We start from the raw sequence: 21153 nt of genomic DNA on the forward strand, positions 1-21153 counted from the left end.
GTCCGTTTCTCCTTCCACTGGCAAAATGATGCTTTTAGGCTTCCATTTAATGAGCAGTCCATGATACATGAGCCTCCTGAGGTGTCTCAGCACACTTCATGCGTCAGTTCCAGGTAGCCTGCTTTCTGTGGAGCTGTATCAAATCCATGGATATGTGTCAACCAGCGTTAAGCAGGGAGCCAGCAGCCAGGTTTTCTGCTTCTCCCAGCCATGAATCCAGGGAGCTGTTTGTGACCAGCTCATCTGGGAACTGAGGGTTTGTTCATTAGTGCACAGGGCTCATTAAAATGCCCCCAACCAAGGGACCTTCAGGTCATCAGCGTGTCCCTGGGCAGTGTCCCCACCATGGCTGCTGGGAGTGGTGCCAGCAAGGTGGCCATGTCCCATACCAAAAATACCTTGAAAGTTTTGAAATAAATCTTGGCATAAGCAGCAGGGTTGGGAGACTCTTCTAAAGCTCCAGCACATGGCAGGAGGATGAGGCAATGTCTGAGATGTGAGTCTGGGGGCTTGCAGAGGACCTGGCTCCGAGAGCTGAGAAGAGCCCTGCTTCCCTGTCACCTGGTGCCTGATGCTGTGACAGTGCTCCCTTATGTCACAAATGTCCCTCTGCTTTCTTTTACAGAGCGACTTGTGGTCTCTGGGGATAACAGCCATCGAGATGGCGGAAGGTGCTCCCCGTAAGTAGAGTCATTCCCTCTGTGTTCATTGACTCTGGGGTGTGATGTGCTGGGGTTTGCTGAGCACCAGCCAGCGCTCGTTTCTGTGCAAGAAACACCATGCCAAGGTTTTCCCAAGCAACCTGGGCTCGCTGGGATGGAGCTCGCAGCATCCATGGGGACAAAGCTGTCAGGGCAGCATGGCCAAGGAGACAGGATAGGCAGTGAGCACATGGCCCTGTGTGACTTACTTGAGCACTCTGGGACTTGGTTTCCTCAAATAAAGTACAGATGCAGAAGGGGTGGAGGACTGGAAGCAGGTAAAACACTGCTCCTCAGAGCTGCTGTTTTACCGACCTCCATGGTGACACCGGCAGTGACACACTGGGTTCACCTGGGGCACCTGCACAGGTCATCCTGCCACGGCTCTCAGCATTACCCTGGGGCTGTCCTTGCATGCTGGTAAGTGCAGGTAAAGAAAGCAGAGCATCGTGGCACATGGTGCAGCTGCCCTGTGCTCCAGGCCCGTTGCTGTTGGCACCTGGGTGGGTGCTGAGGGACTGGAGCTGCAGGAGCACTGGTGTCCCCAGCCATTCCCTGCCACTGAGCCTGGCACAGCTGGGGACACACACACCGCTTGGATGGGGATGTCATCTCTCAGCTGCCATGCAGGTCCTGTAGCCTCAGAGGAGACTCGGGTCTCCCCTGTTGGATGTCCGTGTTTTAATGCCTCTTTTTGCAAATTGCAGCTCTGTGTGACATGCATCCCATGAGAGCCCTCTTCCTCATCCCCCGCAACCCAGCCCCGAGGTTGAAATCAAAGAAGTGGTGAGTCTCTTTCTCAATCTTCAGCGACTGTGAAACGTTTCTGGAGCACCTTGTTTCTGCAGCCCAGGCTGGGTGTTTGTGTTTACATTTGTGCAGCTTCAGGGGTTGGTGATGGTCTCCAGCATCACTCCGGTGAGTGCAGGTTTGGGTCTTGATCTCCTATGGAGAGGAAATTTGGGCTGAAGGATCCACCATGGGATGGAGGGCATCCTTGGAAGGCAGAGAGAGCCAGACTCTCACACTGCCATTTCACAGGGCGGTGTCAGCTTTTCCAGGGCAGTTTGTGCAGCCTGAAGTCTGATGACACTTTGCTTGGCTCCTGTTTCTTTCCAGTCAGGTTCCGTTTTCAAGTGGAAACATGTATCCAGGCCAAAAAAAGGATAGTTTATCTTGAAAGCCCAGGAATGCGGAGATTTGTACTTAGTTTGGGCTTTATTTTAAAATTTTGCAGGAAAAGATACGTCACTGTTTTGGAAAAAAAAAAAAAAGGGCAAGGCATGCCAATAAAAACCCGCAGGAAAAATATTCCTGAAGCCCAGCAGATGTTGTTTTGTTACTGTATGTTCTGTATTGATGGAAGTGAAGTCCTTAAAAACACTTGTCTTTGGTTCATGCTGTTTGCCTGCCCTCGGTTCAGCAGTGGTTTGGTCAGGAAAGATTTGCCAGAGGTTGGAAAGACAGCCCTGTACTTCCAGATAGGCTGAGCTCCCAGAGGGAAGTTTTGTCTTAATCCTTGAAATTTTGCTTATTATTTTATTGAAGACACACACGCACAGAAAAAGGAGAAGAGCACGGCGTAGGTATGGAAAATACTTGGTGCCACAGCAGCAGGTATTTAGTTGCTGTGACAGGAATGAGAGGATCTTGGAGTCCTCTGCATCCAGTACATGGTTGTTGGGGTTGTAGGAACAGCCCCTAAAAACTCACCCAGGCTTTGGCATGAGGCATCTTAATTTTGTCAGCCTGATCAACAGCTGCTCCAGTACCAAACCAGGAGGAGAGGGACCATTCCCAGCTGGCTCTGCAGAGGGTGTCAAAGATTCTCACTCTCCTTGCACAACCTTTTGAGGATACCATTAGTCAGCTGAGAAAACTGTGTAGATGTTTGTTTTCTGCCAGATCACCAGCTCCTTCATTATCCTCACTGCTACAGCACAATATGGATTGTGAGACTTCAGAGTTTGTTTTTCATACCGAAGTGCTGTTTATTCAGCAAAGGTTCCCTCAGCCTCCAGGCAGAGGGGAACTGATGAAAGCAGGTTTTGAGCAGGACATTTCTACTAAAGGTGGAAGTTGTGTTTTAGTCCCTGCCCTGACATACCATGATGTGCTTTGTGCAAGGTGGAATGTTCCTTGGCACCACCTTCCCCGTGCATGTCCGACGGCTTCCTCAGGTTTGCACATCTTGTGGTGTCTGCCCGGGGTCAGTTGGTCAGTCTAGTGCTGTGCCATGCCAGGGGTGGCATCCTGGCTGCTTTGAGAGAAGGATCTCCTGGGAAGTTGTAGTGTAATGAAACTCCAGCTTCAAGGGGAAGCCTGGTGCTCACGTGGCCTCTGCTGCCCCTCCACGAGCAAGCAGGGATCCCTGGTCTCCATCAGAGCTGGGACACATGTACCTCAGGCAGCTCAAACCAAATCCATCTTCCAAACTTTCATTGCAGTGGGAAGCTCCAAAGCATCCAAATAAAGCTCCACTAACTCCACCAATTCCTTCAAAGCAAATTTTTTCAGCATTTTTAATGGACTCTGGGCAGATTTGCTGTCCTTGGCTCATTTCGCAGCTGGAGGTTTTGGGCCTTGCCACGATGGGTCCTGGAATTCTGCACACCCATCCCAAGAAGAGTGGAGATGCTTGACTAGGCTTTCATGGTGGGTCCCTGGCAGTCAGTGAGCTGGTTCTCACAAGCACAGGTCACAAGAGGAAAGCAAAATGAAGAAAGGTTCAACTTGAACCTTGAGTTTGTCCTTGCTTTTGTGTGCAGCAACACATAAATAAAAGTACACCAGGTGGGCAAACCACCTTTTTCCTTACTTGAAAGAAATAGTAAAGGCACTCCAGCACCTTTGAGGGTAAGTCAGGGAAAGCCAAGAGGGAATACTGGCATGGGAGCCTGCCCTGACTTGAAAATAATTTTTTTGCTCACTAAATACTTGAACTGGCTTTTTAAATAGTGCTGTTCCTATGAAATTGAAGTCTTTGGTGTATCATTTTCTTTCCCAATTAAAGCCAGCCGGCAACGAAGCTTTATTTTCTTCTTCCCATGTTTCACAGGCAAAATGAACTTGAACTTTAGTGATTTTGTTCCCATAAACATTCTCTAGACCCACCTTGTAAGAGACAGAAAACCTCTTTGTTAATGAGGTGATATTTGCACTGTGAGACCACTTTTCATCCAAGCAGCTGCAAAGACTTTGCAAACATTGATTTAAGCTTTAGAAACCCCAGGAGCTGGAGGATCAGTGCTTCAGGAAGGTGGGCTGACCTGGGCCTGGGGAGGGGATGAGGCATGTGATGGTGACCTCCTGGATCAGAGCCAGGGAGAAAGCCCTTGTCTCCTGCTCCAGCTCCAGTGAGGGCTGAACTATGTGGCTGGGCAGGCTTGCTTTTTTTAGAGAGGAAGATTTTGGGAAATCCAGAGGCCTGAGCTGGTCCCTGTCCATGGCTGCTCAGCCAGCTCAAGGGTGCAGAGGTGTCCTAGGCCATTGCAGGGCACTGGGACCCCCATCCTCGAGAGATGGGCAAACCCATCACTTACTGCAGGATAACTTTTTGGCTACTTCACCTTGACCGTATTTGCACATGCTCTGGACCACACATCCAGGACTGGAGCCTCTCCAGCTTCACACCAACAAGGGAGAATCATATTTTAGAAGCGGATTTTTTTTGAGCATCGCGTGGATTGTCCCTTCTGGATACACCGAGACACTGGGTTTCTCAAGGCAAGGTGGGGAAGGAAGATTTGCTTGTTAATAAAGCTGGAGGGAGGATTTAATTGGGTCCAGTAGTGTATTTTATTTTTGCATCTCAATTTGTATGGATTAGCACTTGAAAGATAAATCAATTTTAGCCTGACAGCTTAAAAGTAAAATCCCTGAAAGCTTATTGTTTTACTTCTAATGCAATTCTGTAGTATCTGTTGGCTTCTGACATTAATTTATATTCATTTTCTTATTTGCTAAAGCAACATACGCTATAGTAGCCTGTCAACATCTTCCTTTCTTGTAAATCCCTGTTCTCTTGGGTTTATAATGTGGTGAAATTAGTTCCAGGAAAACTTTTGATGTGCAACACTTGAGTCTAAGAGAAATTTGTTTATTAAAGATTTGGCTGAAACTGTTTCAGCTGAGATTGAATGTTACTTTGTGGGCAGGCAGGCTGTGAGGAGGCCACAGCTCTGCCATTCACAGCCACGTTCCCACCTCTGCCCAAGCCATGCTGCCCAAAGGGAACATCCCATTCACTTGGATCCATGATCAGGGAGTCCAGGGCATGGTGGCCCCCTGGATCTGGTGGGTTAGTGATGCTTCTGAGAGAGCAGGGAAGGGCTGCAGGCAGCAGCATTGCCCAGAGGTTGCCAGAGCTTTAACAAACCATTTAATGTTGGGAGGTTAAATCTAAAGCAAAAATCAACTTAGCTTGTCCCACTCATGGGGCCTGGGGCCATAAAATATGAGAAACAATCTATTAAGGAATTATGTTTATATTTGTATGTATTGTCTCTCATTTCTACCTGCAGTTTCACAGGTCAGAGGGAAGGGAGGAGGAGGAACACTCTCTTGCTTTTTTCTTGGTTACCATTGGTCACATCTGGCTGTGGTGATTCCACAGTCTTACTGATGGTTCCCAGCTTTCTGCAGACTCAGCAGAATAGTGGTTTCTCCTAATTGCACCAGGAATTTACAGATAGGAGCATGCATGGGAAGAGCAGGAGAGGATGAAGTGATAAAGGGTATGTGTGATGGTGCAGCTTTGGGAGATCATGGGAATCCGTTTGGAAGGATTGCATCTGAGCAAGAACTGTGTAGCAGCCAAAAAATCTTCTCAAATACCCACAGGTTTTTCATTTTCTAATAGGATAATTGATTTATTTACCTATTTTTTTCTGTACCTTCCTTTCCTGTCCTTGACCAGGTCTAAAAAGTTTCAGTCCTTCATTGAGAGCTGCCTAGTGAAGAACCACAGCCAGAGACCGACCACGGAGCAGCTGATGAAGCACCCCTTCATCCGAGACCAGCCCAACGAGAGGCAGGTCCGCATCCAGCTCAAGGACCACATCGACAGGACTAAAAAGAAGCGAGGCGAGAAAGGTGAGTGCAGAAGAGAAGAGGGTTAGTGGAGAAGCAGCACCCTGGGCAGTCCTTGACCCCTGCTGTGTGCTTAGACCTCCATATCTGGGCAATCCATGACCTCTACCATGTGCTTGGGGATCCCTGTTGTAGGATCCCGAGCCACATCCGTGTGGGCAAAGGATGTGGGTAGAAGAAAGGAGGCAGAGAGGACTGGGTTGCTCGTGGTCTCAGTTCCCCTCATACAGATGGCTGAGTTTGTTTGCAATCTGGTTGAGTTCAGTGGTGTGATCCCTTGTGTGACCACACTTCCTACGGTTTTGAGGTCAGATTGTTGTGTTTGATTTGATTCCTCTCAGTCCCTGAAATGAAAATAAATACTCATAACAAACCAATGGATGTTCATACCAAGCAGACAGGTGACTGTCATTAGAGCTAATCGGTGTTTTTAAATATTCTTTTTTTCCTAATGAAAAATGGTGTGTGGGGTTTTTTTTTTTGTTCAGGTGGTAATTTCCACATGGAACATCTAAGCTTTGATTCATTGAAGTGTGTGTATAAAATATACGTTTACATAGATACGTCCCGGCGTGTGGGAGGGTGAAGCTGCTAAGCTGAATTTTCCCCAGCTCACGTATTTCATGCCCAGTCTGTTGATCTACGTGACATCCACGCTGCACCAGCGATGGCAGAGTTGTGCAAATGAACATCGAGATAAGACCCTTGCCCCAAAGCAATTCCGCTGACTAGGAATAACCTATTAAACTGAATGTTTTCAGTGAACTCTCCAAGCCCTATCAAAGTCCTCTGCAAGAAAGATCAGATAGCAGAAGAAACTTGTTAAAGTATTCAGCAGCTTGTGAACTGAATTTTAATTTGAAAGCTCATTTGTAGAATCCAGAAAATTAATACGTCGCTATTTCTCTTCTTATTGGTAGCGGAATTAATTTTTCATGCGTACCTTCCAGCCCCTTGTAATAGATTTCACTACAATCAAAACAATAAAATGGGATCCCAGTGAAGTATTAAATGTGTTTAGTCTGGCAAATGAAGGCTGGACCCTAGAGATGGAGAGTAATTGGATAAATGTGGGCCTTTCTTTTGCTATAATTCCCTTCATCCGATAAAGATGATATCCCAACAGAAATTGCAGTGTGTAGCGCAACATTGCAGTGGGCTTTTATGTGGATGTCTTCATTGCTTGGAAGTTACATGGATTTGCATAGGAAGAGCATATGTTTAGGGAAAGAGGAGTTGGTACCTTCAGAGCCATGGTTAAATCCCACCCTCCAGTGACTGTGGCTTCAATAGCTTGTGGGGCACCTCCCACTGCAGAACCCTCCTGAAGAAGGGGGTCACTCGCTGTCATATGGGAATAAATTCTAATTTGAAGGGCACCCCCATCTTTGCATTGAGGGGCTGTGGCTGTCAAGGCTGTTTCCTGCTGTGCTGGTGCTGCCCATGGTGCACCAGCTGGGACTGCATCCCTCTTCCCAGCTGGCACGGGCATGTGAGGTGCCAGCACCCAGGGAGACCTCCTCTGCTTCCCTGGCCTTGCAGCCCCCCATAAAACCAGAGAATGAAGAGCAGTAATGCTGCTTATTCTTAGCCATGCAAGAAGAGTCTGTTCTGCATTCAGAGCTCTGGAGTTTTTAGTCTCTGAAAAAACAAATGAGTCCAGCAAAGGGCACTGATGAGCTATTCTGTTCCTAGATGAGACAGAGTATGAGTACAGTGGAAGTGAGGAGGAGGAGGAGGAAAATGACTCTGGAGAGCCCAGGTAAGAATCAGCATTTCATTTCTGCCCTTATGTCCCTTTAGCTCTGTATAAAATCAGCTTGAATTATGGGCTCATATGAACTGGAAATGGAAAAAGGACACTTTGAGCGCTGAGTCCTGTTCCCTGGCAGAACAGAGGATATTCTCACTGCTGGGTGGTGCGTGGGTATAAACTGATGCTCCAAATCACCTTAGCCAAATGCTGGGGAAGATGACCCGGGTACCCCATTGCCTGTGGGACCTGCATCACAGCAGGGTACTGTCATGGGAATGTGGATATTGACATATGGAAAAACGTGAGATGAAATTAAAGAAGACTAAAATGTGGTTCCTTACATCCAAGTGTAACTCCCTATTTCCATGTAACTTTTCACCATGAAACCTCCCCCAGTGCCACTGCAAGCACCGTGGGGCTGGAACTTTCTTTGGTGACATTTTTCAGAGCTCTTGTAATTAGTATCAGGTTATTCCATTATTTCACCGAGATAATGTAGTATTTTAATAGCTGGCAATGATTCATGCTAAGTGTGCTTTGTGCACAGCTAAATATAGTGTTGTGCCACTGCAACACCAGAGGCTTTGGTTAGGAACTTCATGTAAGGGAAACCTTTAGCAAATAAATGACTGGTGGGCCATGGGCAGAGAGCACTGTGTCTGCCACCCTGCCCTGACACTTGCAGTCCCCCCATCCCTCCATCTTCTGCTGCCCACGCTCTGTTGGGTGTTTGGATGCTGTTGGGATGGAGGAGAGAGAGAGGGGCCACATTGGAAAATCACCTCCCTTGGCAAGAGGTTTAAGGGTGCGGGGAGGGGATCTTCTCTGATGCCTCTGTCCTGTGCAGCTCCATCCTGAACCTGCCCGGGGAGTCGACTCTGAGGCGGGATTTCCTGCGGCTGCAGTTGGCCAACAAGGAGCGCTCGGAGGCGCTGCGGCGGCAGCAGCTGGAGCAGCAGCAGCGGGAGAACGAGGAGCACAAGCGGCAGTTGTTGGCCGAGCGGCAGAAGCGGATCGAGGAGCAGAAGGAGCAGAGGCGAAGGCTGGAGGAGGTAACTGGCCAGAGCCAAGCAATGGGCTGGCTTGGGGTGGAACAGTGGGATTTCTGGTAGCAGGTCCCAAGTGACTGTTCTCAGCCTGATTTAAGAAGGTCACGTCCTGGTCTCCCTAGTGAGTAATCCCAAACCTTTTTGTTACACTGGTCAAACCCCCCTGCTCATCCTTGTGGCATCCCCACCTCCAGCCACTCTCCTCACCACAGTAAGTGCTGCCAACTCTTGTGAAGGTAATAGAACTGGTTTGATATAAATAAACCATTGAAATGCCAAACTTAAAGGGATCCCTGGAACTGTTGAGCAGAGTTAACCCATTATTGGTGTGACAGTTGTATTCAGTCGAGATGGGCAAAACTCATACTGATCCAGGCACCTGTCAAGTTCATTATCATTATTTGCTGCTGTGGACTGTTACAGTTGAGAAGAGGCTGAAAAGCTCAATTTGCCCTTTCCCCAGATCCATATGCCATTTGTGTCCCATTTAATCCCTAATTTCAACTTCAGTCCTCACCGTCCCTGCCAATTACAATTTCTCTTGCAGGGGAGGGGCAGATGCCTGCCTGACTTGTGCAATGATCCATATGTACTCCGAAGGATAAGATTTCATTACCCTTGTCTTAACATACCAGCTACAAATGCGATCAGTCATAAAATTATCCACCCCATTTAAAATCCAGCTGCAGGATTTGACCGTGTGACTTTGGGTGTCCCTGAGCTGCTCAGCCTGCCCATGGTCTCTGTAGGAAGTGCTCGCTTTTGCTTTATCTCTTGGTTCTTGGATTGCAGAAGTTCACAGAAAAACCCCCAGGCTTTTCCCCATCTCTTGGGGTTTTGGTGGGGTTTTGCACAAAGACACCCATTGCCTCGCAGTGAACTCATTCCAAGAGACTGATTGAAAGGTTCATACTTTAAGGGTCATTAAATTAGCTTTCCAAAGAGGTCACCAATATGTCTGAAGAAAGGATTTGCAGTAAATGGACTTCTAGAGCAGCCACCCCCTTAATTTGCACGAATCAGAGATCTGTTACTGTGGTCGCCAGACTCTCCCTGTGCTGGGTAATGCCTGCAGGCCAGGGGCACAGACAGGAAGGAATTTCAGGCAGCTGATGGTGATGATGATGGTGATGGTATGGCCCCTCTTCGAGGTGGTCCTCTGAGCCCCTCCAGGGCAAGAATCAACACAGGCAAATCCCAGGCAAAGCATTTTTTCAGTCTGGTAAATATGTAGGTCTGTCCTGCTGTCAGAGCGCAGAGCACAGCACGTTCAATACTTTGTAGATCAGGCTTTGCTCCCTTCCCAAGGCTGACGAGCTGCTTTGAGAGAGGACAAGATTTGCACATAGATGCACCCTGAAATCCCCTGCCCCAATGGATGTTTATCTGAGGACTGTTGTAAGGAAGCCTGACTCTGCCTTTGTCCCAGCCCTCTTGCTGCAAGCGGTACAGGAGCAGAACAACAGCAGAATAAAAGCAGACACCAGATTAGCTGCAATCCTGTAATGAACACAATGCTTGCTGCTGTATTAATATGTTCTCTTCACATAGAAGAAAATTGTTCTCTCTTTGCTGCTTCCCAGGCAGATTTTGAATGGAGGACTAATCCTCTTGCTAAGCTGGAGAGCTCTGCCCTGAGCTACGGAGTCTCTGCCTTGCTGGGCCTTGCTGGGCCGGGCTCTGTGCAGCCCCCCAGGCTTTGCCAGTTCCCCCTGTTCTTTCCCCAAGTCATTGAAAGCTAATGCCGCCATAGCCAGGATTTAAAACTAATGCCTCTTTGTTTGTAGTGGCTCTAACAGCTGCCTTACACCTTTCAGACCTAATTTGAAAGGGAGTTATGTGCTGGAGCAAAGCTGACAAAGAGGTGTTTCCATGCTCCTGCCATGTCAGAGAAGTGGGGAAAGACAGACTGTAGCTGAAGGGCATCCTCTGGCCGCCCTGGTGTGACCAGCCCCATGGGCTCAACCAGGATTAGGGCAGATGCTGGGGCCAGCTGGCAGCTGTGGTAGCCCCAGCATCTTCTCGAGTGCCCATCTTCTCAGGTCCATCCATCCAGGTTTAGCTTCATCTGCACATCTCCAGACACAAAGTGAACTCTGCTCTCTATTAGACACTGTTTGCGTGGCAAGGAAGAAACAGATGAGTTGCTTTGGTGAGGATTAAAGCGGGAGTCCCTGAAAGAGATATTGACCTCCTGTTGCAAATGCTGTGGGTTGTGGCAGAGGTGCTGCTCCCCAGCGTGGTCAGCTGTGGCTTTGCCAGCTGCAAGGTGCTATGTGTCTGCTCTGGGCTGCTGTGGGAAAACCAGAAAATTAGTAGATGCAGGGATCAGCAAACAAAGTTTCATTGCTGCTGCAGGGATATAGTTTGGTGTTTGTTCTTCCCAGATATTTTGGGGCAGGAAGCATCTGATGGCCAGGCAGAGGTACCCAACAGCAGCTGTCACAGCTGTGCTGGCTGTGATATCACTGCCCTGAGGTGCCCCACTCACTCCAACCACGTCACTGCAGTTTTGCTCCAGAGAGCAGCACTGCTCCAGCACTTGTACCCATCCCAACAGTACCCAAAGGCTTCAGCAGCAGTCAGGCTGCTGCAGTTTGGCCTCTGTGCTTTTTCCTCCACTAGCTTTGCACTAACTTTCATTGATGACTCTTGGCCACAGATTTATTTTTGTTGATGGGAATAGGATTTCTTCCATGCTGCTTTATGGTCCGACTAAGGTGGGGTGTGCCTCCAGCCAGCAGCACTGGACCAGCAGATCTCTGGGAGGAGAGGCCAGTGGAAGACTCAGATTACTGGTTTTTCAAAATAAAGTTGACCTTTAAAACCCAGTAGAGCAACCAGGACACATAAACCCTTGGAGCTGGTGGCTTTTGGGGCTCCTAAGTCAGCCTGTCCAGTACTGCCAAGCATGTTACTGTGTTTATAGAAAGAGCTGCGACTTGTCATAAGACTCTGTGGAGGTTGCCAGGCTGAGGGAGTGAGTTGGCATTTGGGCCCAAGTGCAGCTCCAAAAGGATTGACTTAGGAGGATGCTAAGCTCAGAAATGCCTGGAGTTAATTTGTACCGGAGATGCACAGCAAAAGAGCTGGAGAAAGGCCTGCTAGTAGGATAACTGGTCCATTCCTCTGTCAGTGCAGACCTTCAGGAGGGGTTTTTTTGTGTTTTTTCTTGTCTTGTCTTCAAATACTGCCAGTGGTAGAGCTCCTGCTGTTTCTCATTCCTCACCCAGTAGAGCTCAAAATGAAGGGATCCCATTTTTTCTGTCACCTAGATCTTCCTAAATTGGGATTTCTGAACCTATCACAAAGTACCTCCCATTTTAGGGCCATTTTGGGGAAACCTACCATCTCATAGTGTTGCTCCAACAATAACATCAAATGCATATATTAAAAAGTCAAGTGAGGAAATCTTCTGGTGGTCTTTTGGTGCTGCCCTCAGGACCGGCTGCCATCCTTCGCGTGTCTCCTTGCATCTGTCAGACACTTGGGCCTCCTTTTTCAACAGCTGACCTGTTTCCTTCTCTGAGGCTGAATCTTCTTCCAGGCAGCCAAAGAGATTTAGATGTGCAGCTGTCTTTAATTGTGGTGGAAATAAAAAATGCCCAAGCTGGCCTTGGAACTGGGACCTTCATGGGAAGACAGTTGAAGTTTTGGGTTCCCTCGTGCAGAAAGTTGGTCTCATTAATTTAAAATGTGCAGCAGAATTAACCCTCAAATGAGAGAATTAAATATCAATAGATCAAATAGCACTAAGGAAAATGCTTGTATAGTGCAGAAGGGTTATAAGGCTTGAATGTATTTTAATTTTTCCCTGTATATACCTGTATTAGATATATATAGCTCCCTAATCAGCCCTCCATTTGTTGCTGGCACAGAATGAACCTTGATGCACTGGTTTAACCACTGAAACTCCAGCTGAGCTGTAGGAATAACACATCTTGGGGTCAGGAGCCTTAGGGATCCTGCAAGACAAATCTCTGTGCAGACCCCTTGGCAGCAGTGGGCAGATGGAGTCAGGGAGGGCTTTACATAACCTCATTTTTCTGCCATGTTGTGGATTTTTTTTCCTTTCTACATATGAAACAAAGGTGAGACCTTTACAGGGAATGCACAAGGCAAATCTAAGCATCTTACTCTTTGCATGTGAGGTTTCATTTAGTGCAGTTAGAGAACTGGATGTTCAAGGGATAAAAAAACTGCTGAAGTTCCTGTATATTAATCAGCAGAAGACCATCTATTGGTAGCTCTTATGAAGCAATGCCAAAAAAATCAAGCAATTAATCATAGATAAATTTAGATTACCAGAAATGGTGGTTGTTATTTTTTTCTGCATGTGCAGGTGTCCTACAGCTTGTAGGAACATTGTCATTCAGATGACAGCCCCCTCTCAGTAATATGGTACGTGGGGCACTGCAGTGGTCCCAGCAGCATTCCTGTACCCATTTCCAAGGAGAGCTGTGTTACAGCAGCTCCTGTAGTACAGGTATGTTCTAACTCTTGCACCTCTCTGTTTTTTCTTTGGTTAGGAAGCATGTAGAGCTTATAGTTTCTGAAGCATGAGCTTTTTCCTGCACAGAGCATCCTTTCATGATGATCCTGACTAAAAGCTCCTGCAATGGTTCAGAGCTTATCAGATCCCCATTTGCCATGGTGGGAAGTTCTGACCCAGTTTCTCTACCAGTGGAAAACACCCCTCCATGCTCCAGTGCTTGGTGTGTCAGGAAAGATGATATTCCAGCCACAGTCACTCTTTCCCTGGTGGCTCAGATAAATGAGCCTGTCACAGCAACGCAACCACCCAGAATATTTGTTTTCATTTGTCACTTGGAATTCCCCTTCCACTTCTTTCCTGGCTCATGCTGATGTTTGGGAGCAGCAGCCAAGGTTTCCAGGAGCCTCTTCTTGCAAGTGTAGGTGCCTCTCGGAGCTCACTGGGTTTGCGGGGTGGCGGCAGCTCTGCGATCACTCGTAGCCCTGAATGTGTCTGATCTAGCAAAGTGAGCTTGCTCCTTTGAAGTCCTTGTTTCATGCCAGGCCTCCAAGGGCCTTCCCACCAGAGGTTTTGCCTTCGTGTGTCTTCTCTCATCAATATTTAAAACCTGTCATATCTAGTGCAGCGCAAATAAGATCCCATTCTGGCTTACAAGTGACTACATATAGCTTTACCTGCAGAGTTATATAAATGCAGTCCTAATTAATTGGTGCTCTTGCCTTGCATGAATAATGGATCTGGACAGTGTAAATACACACAGTAGTTTCAGGCTTGGAGAAATGTGGGAAGTGTGCACTAGCAGTGGGAGAGAGAGGGCAGAAAACAGGGAGAAAAGGAGGCAAGGAAAGAGAGATCTTTGAATCTTCCCCCCCTTTTTTTTCTCCATTTCTACGTGCAGTTGTTTTCAGCTGCATCTCCCTGAGCTCAATCCCTACTTAGAACAGGGTCCTCATCATCCCTTGCTGGAGGCTCTTCCCACTGCAGTGCCAGGTCCTCTCCAGATGTTTGCCAGCTGCTGAAGGGGGGCTGTGCTGGGAAGGCAGCGGAGCGGCTGCGCCATGGCTGATTCGGCCCCGCTCTGCTGGGCTGCAGTGTTTAGCTGAAGGTGCTGGTAATGCGACCGTGACAAATGACTTGCTCATAATGTGACCTGACAAATCCGCTGTGGAGCTGGAGGGAAGTGCTGTGCTCCTGGCCTCGATAAATGTGTGTATTGCATCCTGCTCACAGCCTCAGCCCGAAGAGCCTGGCTGTGGCAGGTCCAGAGGTCCTTTAAATATCCAGAGGAACCTGTCTTTGAAAGAAGACTGTACCTGTGGGGCTCAGTTCCCGGCTCCTGGAGTTAAATAGGCTTTTAAGTGTGGAGGAAGCTGGTGATTAGATGCTGCCTTGCAGGAGAGAGGCCAGAAACGGGCCAAGCTCGCTAGGGCCACTGGGCACATGGTGCCCTGGAGGGTTGTGGTGTGCTGTTCCCTCCCCGTGAAAAAGGCTTTTGCCTCCTTCTTTGGAAGGGTTTGGATTTTCTTGCCTGCCAGGTTGGGAATAAAGACCATTTGGGAGATTTTTATGTAAGAAATAGCTGTGGCATTCAGGGCCTTGCCTCCTGCCAGCCAAGCCCAGCCTACGCAAGCATTAATGTGCTTTATTCAGCTGTGCGATAGTTCAGCTAAAAAAACCAAACCGTTAAAACTCACCCCAAAACCAGTGTGATAGAGTTGCCAGTGGAAGCTCAGGGTAACATTTATTCAACCTGTTAGTCTAAAGGTCTGTGCTGCAGAGGTCATGGGAGCAGTGACCATCACCTAAGGAGGTCATGGGGCGCTGCTGAAGCCAAGAAATCCCATGTGTTACCGTAACTGCTGCCGAGTGACCGCATCCCGGTGGTGTATCCTCCTGAATTCCTAGTACAGAGTTCCAAAAACTGCAGCCATCCCTCCGTTTGCCCTGCGCTCTGCGAGGACGGGCTTACGCTCGGAGTAACACATGGATCCCCTGCTTACGTGGGCAGTGCCAGTGACTGTGCCTGGCGTGGGACACGCCGGAGTCTGGAGCTGGCAGGTTATTTCAGGTTGGATGCAATTTTTCCTTCCCCGAGGCGAGTGGAACAGAATTGATAAATGTGGCTATAGGTGGCACTAAAGCTGAGCTGCAGCCCAAGGAAGTCGTTGGAGTCCCTGCGTGGGGTGGCTGTGGATGTTACCTGTGGTGAGGAGGCAGTGGCTCCTCCTGAGATCGAAGTGCTGGGGTGTGTTTAAATGTTTGTTACAGTATCCATAGATATATCTATAGGCAGATCTATCTTTATGGGTATCTATCTATAAAGATATCTACAGATATCTGTCTCTGGAGAGACAGAGACACACAGATATAGAATAAAATACAGAGTACATGTAGAATTACAATGTCTATAATGGATATGTATCTAATAGAGCAGATCTATCTATTAGGTATCAATTATAAATATATATATATATAAGATCTACTGTATTAGAGAGGTATTCTGAAGATCTGCATAATATATATAATATCTCTATAGACAGATATTTATAGTAGGGATGGATATCTGTATAGGACATATCTATATAAGTATCTTCAGATAGATAAAGGTTTCAAATCCATCTGCACAGTGACAGTTCCTGCAGAGCAGCAGTTTCAAATGGATGTATCTTGATCTCTGGATTGCTCAGCCAGCTCCTCAGCTGCTGGTCCAGCCCTCCCTGTGATTTAGTGGCATTGCCAGCTTCTCCAGTGCCGGCATTCCCACTGCAGTCTGCTCAGCCTCTGCGTGTCAGTGACAGGAAAAGAAAAATAGGGAAAAAAGGGAGGAAAAAGGGCCAGGTTTCTGCTTCAGCAGGCGCCTCCCGCCAGCGTGTGGCAGGAGATGATGGAGTCATGGCAGGTTGCAGAGCCCCAGTAGCCAGTACTGGCATTTGAGTGCCCTCTGCTGATGCTGATGTGGTGCGAGGCTGCTGTGAGGGGCTGCTGTGCCGAGCATTGCAGCAGTTTGCTGCAAGCCCTTGCTCCTTGGGGCATCCCAAAAAACCCTCCTGGGGTGCTGTGGGTAGCTGTAGGAGTTAGGCTGGGTTAAAAGCAGGAGATGTGGGGGCTGCAAGTGTCGCCCAGGGCCCCCCACGATGATTCACAGCAGGCCGTGGGTCAGTTGTCATTACCACAAAATTCCCCGGATTGCTGTCAGCAAAGGTGCTACGGAGTGGAGCAGGCTGGGATGTGACCCAGGAGGCTCAGCAGGCAAGGGTGGCCTGAGGATGGCAAGGGAAGCCCCCACGCTGCTCATTTTGTGTTTCAGAAAGGAAAAGCTCCTGGATTTTGGGCCCTCTTTATTAGTTTCAGATCTCAGCAAACATCAAGAGGGATGTGTTCCCCTCTCAACAGGCAGTAACTCCCCTGGCTCCCTCCCTCATCCTCACTGGGGCTGAGATGTGAGTTCCCCATAAGTGATGGGCTCATGCAGCTCCCAGGTGTCTGAGGCCTGATTAACCAACTGGTGGGGACCATACGCTGCCCTTGTGGCTTCATCTGCAGGTGGAATAAGAAATTATCCTCTGAGCTCAGAGGATGCTCTGGGTTCTCCATAGCCAGTGCCGGGCATCAGAGTGCGTGGGGATGGGGTGGGATCAAGAAGGTGGGATCAGGAAGCCCCTCCACCACCCAAATGGACTGGCCTGCTGGCAAGGCATCTCCTTGGGTGAGTGGGAGCACTCCGGGTCTGTGGGCGAGGTGACACCCCAAAAATCGTGAGAAAAAGGGCTTTGAGCTCCCAGGGAAAGGAGTGGGGGTGCTGACCTGTGCCTCCTGCCCCCACAGCAACAGAGGCGGGAGAAGGAGCTGCGGAAGCAGCAGGAGCGGGAGCAGCGCCGGCACTACGAGGAGCAGATGCGGCGGGAGGAGGAGCGGCGGCGTGCAGAGCACGAGCAGGTAACCTGGTGGGAGCAGGCCCATCGCCTTCAGCGTGGCTTCCTCTTCCTCTAATCAGGGATTTTCTTGTAAACACTCATTTTTTACTACTTGAGAGCAAATTGCTTAATTGTTAACACCGCGTGTGTTGCTTTCACTGCCGTTGTTTGTTTCCGTGTGGATCCACTTGCTGGCCCGCAGGTGTGGAGACACTTGATGCAGGTTTTTCCCACCCACTTGTTCCTGGGGGCAGATCTTTTGGTATTCCTGGGACATGGTTGCCATTTCCCAGTGGTTTCCATTCTTTACCACTCCCTGTAGAGTGGTGGACACCCTGGGCTCTTTGGGCAGGGACCGAGGGTGCCTGTGCTGATTGATCAGTGCCGGCACTCGGGTGGGGTGGATGTGGGTGCCCACCTCATTCTCTTACCTCTTGGGAAATACTGTCTCTTTTACCTTCTCTCTCTTTTTCCTTTGATCCTTGCTGCCCATGGCTCCAGGAGTACATCAGGCGACAGTTAGAGGAGGAGCAGAGACAGTTAGAGATCCTGCAGCAGCAGTTGTTGCAGGAGCAAGCGCTACTTCTGGTAAATGGGAGGCCCCGGCCACGCTGCCGCTTCCTGCCCGTGTCGCGTCCGCATGTGCCCACCTGCACCCACGTCCCCCAGGTGCCTCCTGCCATGCCCAGACATGGGGGACACCGCTCACCACCTTGCCTGGAGCCTCCTGTCCCGCTCTGTGGCTGCCAGCATGCCTTGATTCCCTGCCGCCGCTTCGGTGCACGGCTCTTGTTGCATCCCTTCCACGGCGCTGGCATGTGTGTGCCTCCATGGGAGGAGCAGCCCTGGTGCCTCCATGGGAGGAGCAGCCCTGGTGCCTCCATGGGAGGAGCAGCCCTGGTTGCTGCTGTGTAGTTTTGAGGGCTGTTTGCAGCATGTTGGGGTGCATTCGAGCTGTCCCGTGCCTGCACCCATCAAACCCACCCTGCCGTGCTGGTCTTCATGTTCCAAGTGAAGGCTCCTGTTTTAATTTCCTTGCAGGAATGCTGTATATTCACTTGTGTGCTGTTTGTGTTGTAGATGTCCTCTTCTTTTTATTTAATTTGGTTTTTGAGTTATCCTTTTTAATGCTGGTAGCTGTTACTCTTACTGCATTTTCTTTTAATCCGCAGGGATTATTCTTTTTTGCTCTTGGTATTAATTTTATTTAGGAAAAAGAAAAACCCTCACACAAGCCCTTGTCTTCTAAAAAGGCCCTTTCAAAGTGATTTACTCCTTAAACCTCATAGAGCCATAGAGATTCAGAAAGATCACACAATTGGCTCTGCTGTGCAGCCCTTCCCGGGATCAGTGAATTGATCCTCCAGAGGAGTTGGTTTTGGTTTGGTTTTGCTCGACCACAGAATCATGAAATGGTTTGGGTTGGAAGGGACCTTAAAGACCCACCTCATTCCAACGCCCCTGCCATGAGCAAGTACACGTTCCACTGGAGCAGGTTACTCAGAGCCCCGTGTTGACCAGGTGATGTTTGACACCTCACTGGATTGATCCTTTTTTCTTCCTGTCCAGAAAAATCCTGGCAAAGTCAATGGTAACTCCTAAGTGAATGTCAGCTCTTGTCAGGGTTTCCCTGACAAGGCAGCACTAGCACCCCCCATTCCCATCAGACAGGGCAGTTCAGCAGCTGCAAAGCATCGATGCTGGAGTCACAACTCTGAATTTGTTGGCTCTGTCCTCCCAGCAGTCTCTCCTCGGAGATGCTTTACAGCTCAGTCCCCAAAGTCTTCCAAATCAATAAGCTTTTCCAGAAAAGAGCCTTTCAGATACCCCGTTTTCCACCCAAACAGATAAATGTGCAGTCTGCAAGCTGGCTGGGCACCTTTGTCACTGTGTTTTCTCCTGGGTAGGAGTACAAGCGCAAGCAGCTGGAGGAGCAGCGGCAGGCAGAGAGGCTGCAGAGGCAGCTCCAGCAGGAGCGGGACTACCTGGTGTCCCTGCAGCAGCAGCAGCAGCAGCAGCGGCAGGACCAGAGGCCAGCAGAGAAGAAGCCCCTCTACCATTACAAAGAAGGGATAAATGCCAGCGAGAAGCCAGCCTGGGCCAAGGAGGTAGGAGAGAGCGAGGGGTGTGGTGGGGCCCAGCTGCATCCACAGGGCTGGGCATGGGGTTTGGACCCAAGTACCCACTGCAGATTGTGCTCCACAGGGTTGGAATCCAACAGATGCCATCAGCTGTGCTGGAAACACTCCCAGTTTGTGTGTGTGTCTCCACGTTTGTGTTTGTGTAAGCAGAAGGGAGGAAGGAGGTTTTTCCATGAGGGCATGCAAGGAAGGAGGATGGATCCCTCCTGGAAGCGTTCAGCCCTTTTGGGCTTGTGGGCATAGAATCATAGAATGTTAAGGGGTTGGAATGGACTTTAAATATCATCTTCTTATTCTCCTTCCTGGCACATGCACAGGGGGCCAGGGGTGAATGCAGGGACGGGGTTGTCGTGGGGTGCCTTGCTGAGCCCTAATTCCACATAGTCAGGGATTGGACAGCTGTTCCTCCCAGGCTCAGGGCTGTATCTCTTGGGATTGCTCTTCTATGTTTTTTTTTTCTCTCAAGCAAAAAGAGAGAATTGTTGTAACAGTTGTGAGATCTTGAATATTAATTATTGCCTGGCTGAATAGTCTTGAAAAGATGAAGACGTGCATTGTCTGCAGTGCGGATTCAGGATCATGTGCAAACTCTTTCTCCTTAGTGTCTTTGTGGTGGCTCCAGTAAGACTGGTGCCTGCTCTTGCTATTAATTTTTCTAAAGTTCTTTGTGTTTAGTTGGTTTAAATTTGTAACCCTGCTCCTGGGCAGAAAGATCTTTTAATAACTTGATTATTCTTCCTACTAAGCAGGACCTCTGCTCTGCTGCCAGATGTCTGGCACTCTAGTCCTGGCAGAGATGTGATGTGCATCCAACATGTAGCTGTCTCCTGGTCTTTCCTCTTGACAGTCCTCAGCTGCATCCACAGTACCTGCAAGCTCAAGGAATTCAGCCAGCTGTCCATTGCTGAGCAATGGCCAATGATACGAACAGTTCTTGGCCTTTCTAAACCATCACAGAGATAGATGTTGGTGTCAAAAATTCTTTTCACCTCTTTATATACTTTATCTACTCCTTTGGGTTTTTCCTTCATTGCCTTCCCATTTAGTCTTCATTCTCTTTTTGTGGCAATGCACCAGATGATATTTTTTTGTGGAGTTGCAGCATCATTCTCCAGCCCTTCCACTGGAAAAAGAGGTTTGATAAGTGGGATTTGCAGATGAGACATTCCAGATGTGCTGAGCTGCCTCTGACAGGAGAGGCTTCTACCTGGGTGGTGCCTCTGCCTCCTTGTGCAGAATTGGGTCTCTCCTGATCATCTGCAGAAGTGCTCTGAGGGTAGGTAGCAGGCAGGAAAAAGGGAGTAAATTCTTTCATTTTCTGGTTTTGAGTAAATCCTCTAGAATGTTGCTAAAGTACCTCTGGCACTGTCTTCAAAACTTTAGCAAAGATATATAAAAAGGAATGTTATTCTTTATCTGGGATGAAGGAGAAAAGTGCTGGATTTAGCTCCCTTTTGGACACAAAGGCCCATTTCTTCTGTTCCACGGAGGAGGCGTCTTTTTGTTGCCATCAGTGGAAGCAGGACCTTGGGAACTGCACAGTGTGATTGAGAGTAGCAGAACATGGCCTCTTACCCTTCGCTGAAATCATAGGAAATTTAAGGTTTCCTGTTGTTGGGGAACATCTTCAGCTTCTACCATTTAGCTGTCCAAGCCAGTTGTTCCTCACCTGTGCCACTCTATCCAGTTTCTAATTCAATGCTCAAAGAGGCAGTTGAGGCATCTTTCTGCTCTTGGGAGTGGTTTGATGTACTGTCTGGGCACAGCACCCTTGGCAACTTCCTGGAACAACTCCTCTCACCTCCATCCCTTGTTTTATCTACTACATAGTTCCACTTTTAGCAATTTAGGTACCTTGCTGCACATAGTGAATGCCCACCCTTTCTGGCTGTACAGATGCACTTGTGCTGGTACTTAGTGGTTCTTGCTATAGTTTTGCAATTTCCATATCTAACCCATGCATGCTAATTTAACAGAAATATTGAGACTTTGTTTTCCTTTGGGAA

The 21153-nt window shown here is 48.6% G+C and overlaps 1 protein-coding gene across 9 annotated transcripts in view; it reads left to right on the forward strand.

The window, feature by feature from the left end:
* Positions 1-21153, forward strand: part of TNIK (TRAF2 and NCK interacting kinase) — a 153637-nt gene that overhangs the window by 99043 nt on the left and 33441 nt on the right. For 6 of the 9 annotated variants that reach the window (XM_027685582.1, XM_027685581.1, XM_027685589.1 and 3 more), the window contains exons 8-15: positions 626-680; positions 1409-1487; positions 5620-5795; positions 7488-7554; positions 8396-8600; positions 16918-17028; positions 17508-17594; positions 18914-19114. In XM_027685582.1, the coding sequence (XP_027541383.1) occupies positions 626-680; positions 1409-1487; positions 5620-5795; positions 7488-7554; positions 8396-8600; positions 16918-17028; positions 17508-17594; positions 18914-19114 (981 nt within the window). The remainder of the gene's footprint in view (positions 1-625; positions 681-1408; positions 1488-5619; positions 5796-7487; positions 7555-8395; positions 8601-16917; positions 17029-17507; positions 17595-18913; positions 19115-21153) is intronic. The other 3 variants (XM_027685586.1, XM_027685587.1, XM_027685588.1) reach the window with 1 other exon arrangement.

The sequence above is a fragment of the Neopelma chrysocephalum genome, unplaced genomic scaffold (genome assembly GCF_003984885.1).
Source record: "Neopelma chrysocephalum unplaced genomic scaffold, ASM398488v2 Primary Assembly neopelma1_69, whole genome shotgun sequence".
Lineage (NCBI taxonomy): Eukaryota > Metazoa > Chordata > Aves > Passeriformes > Pipridae > Neopelma > Neopelma chrysocephalum.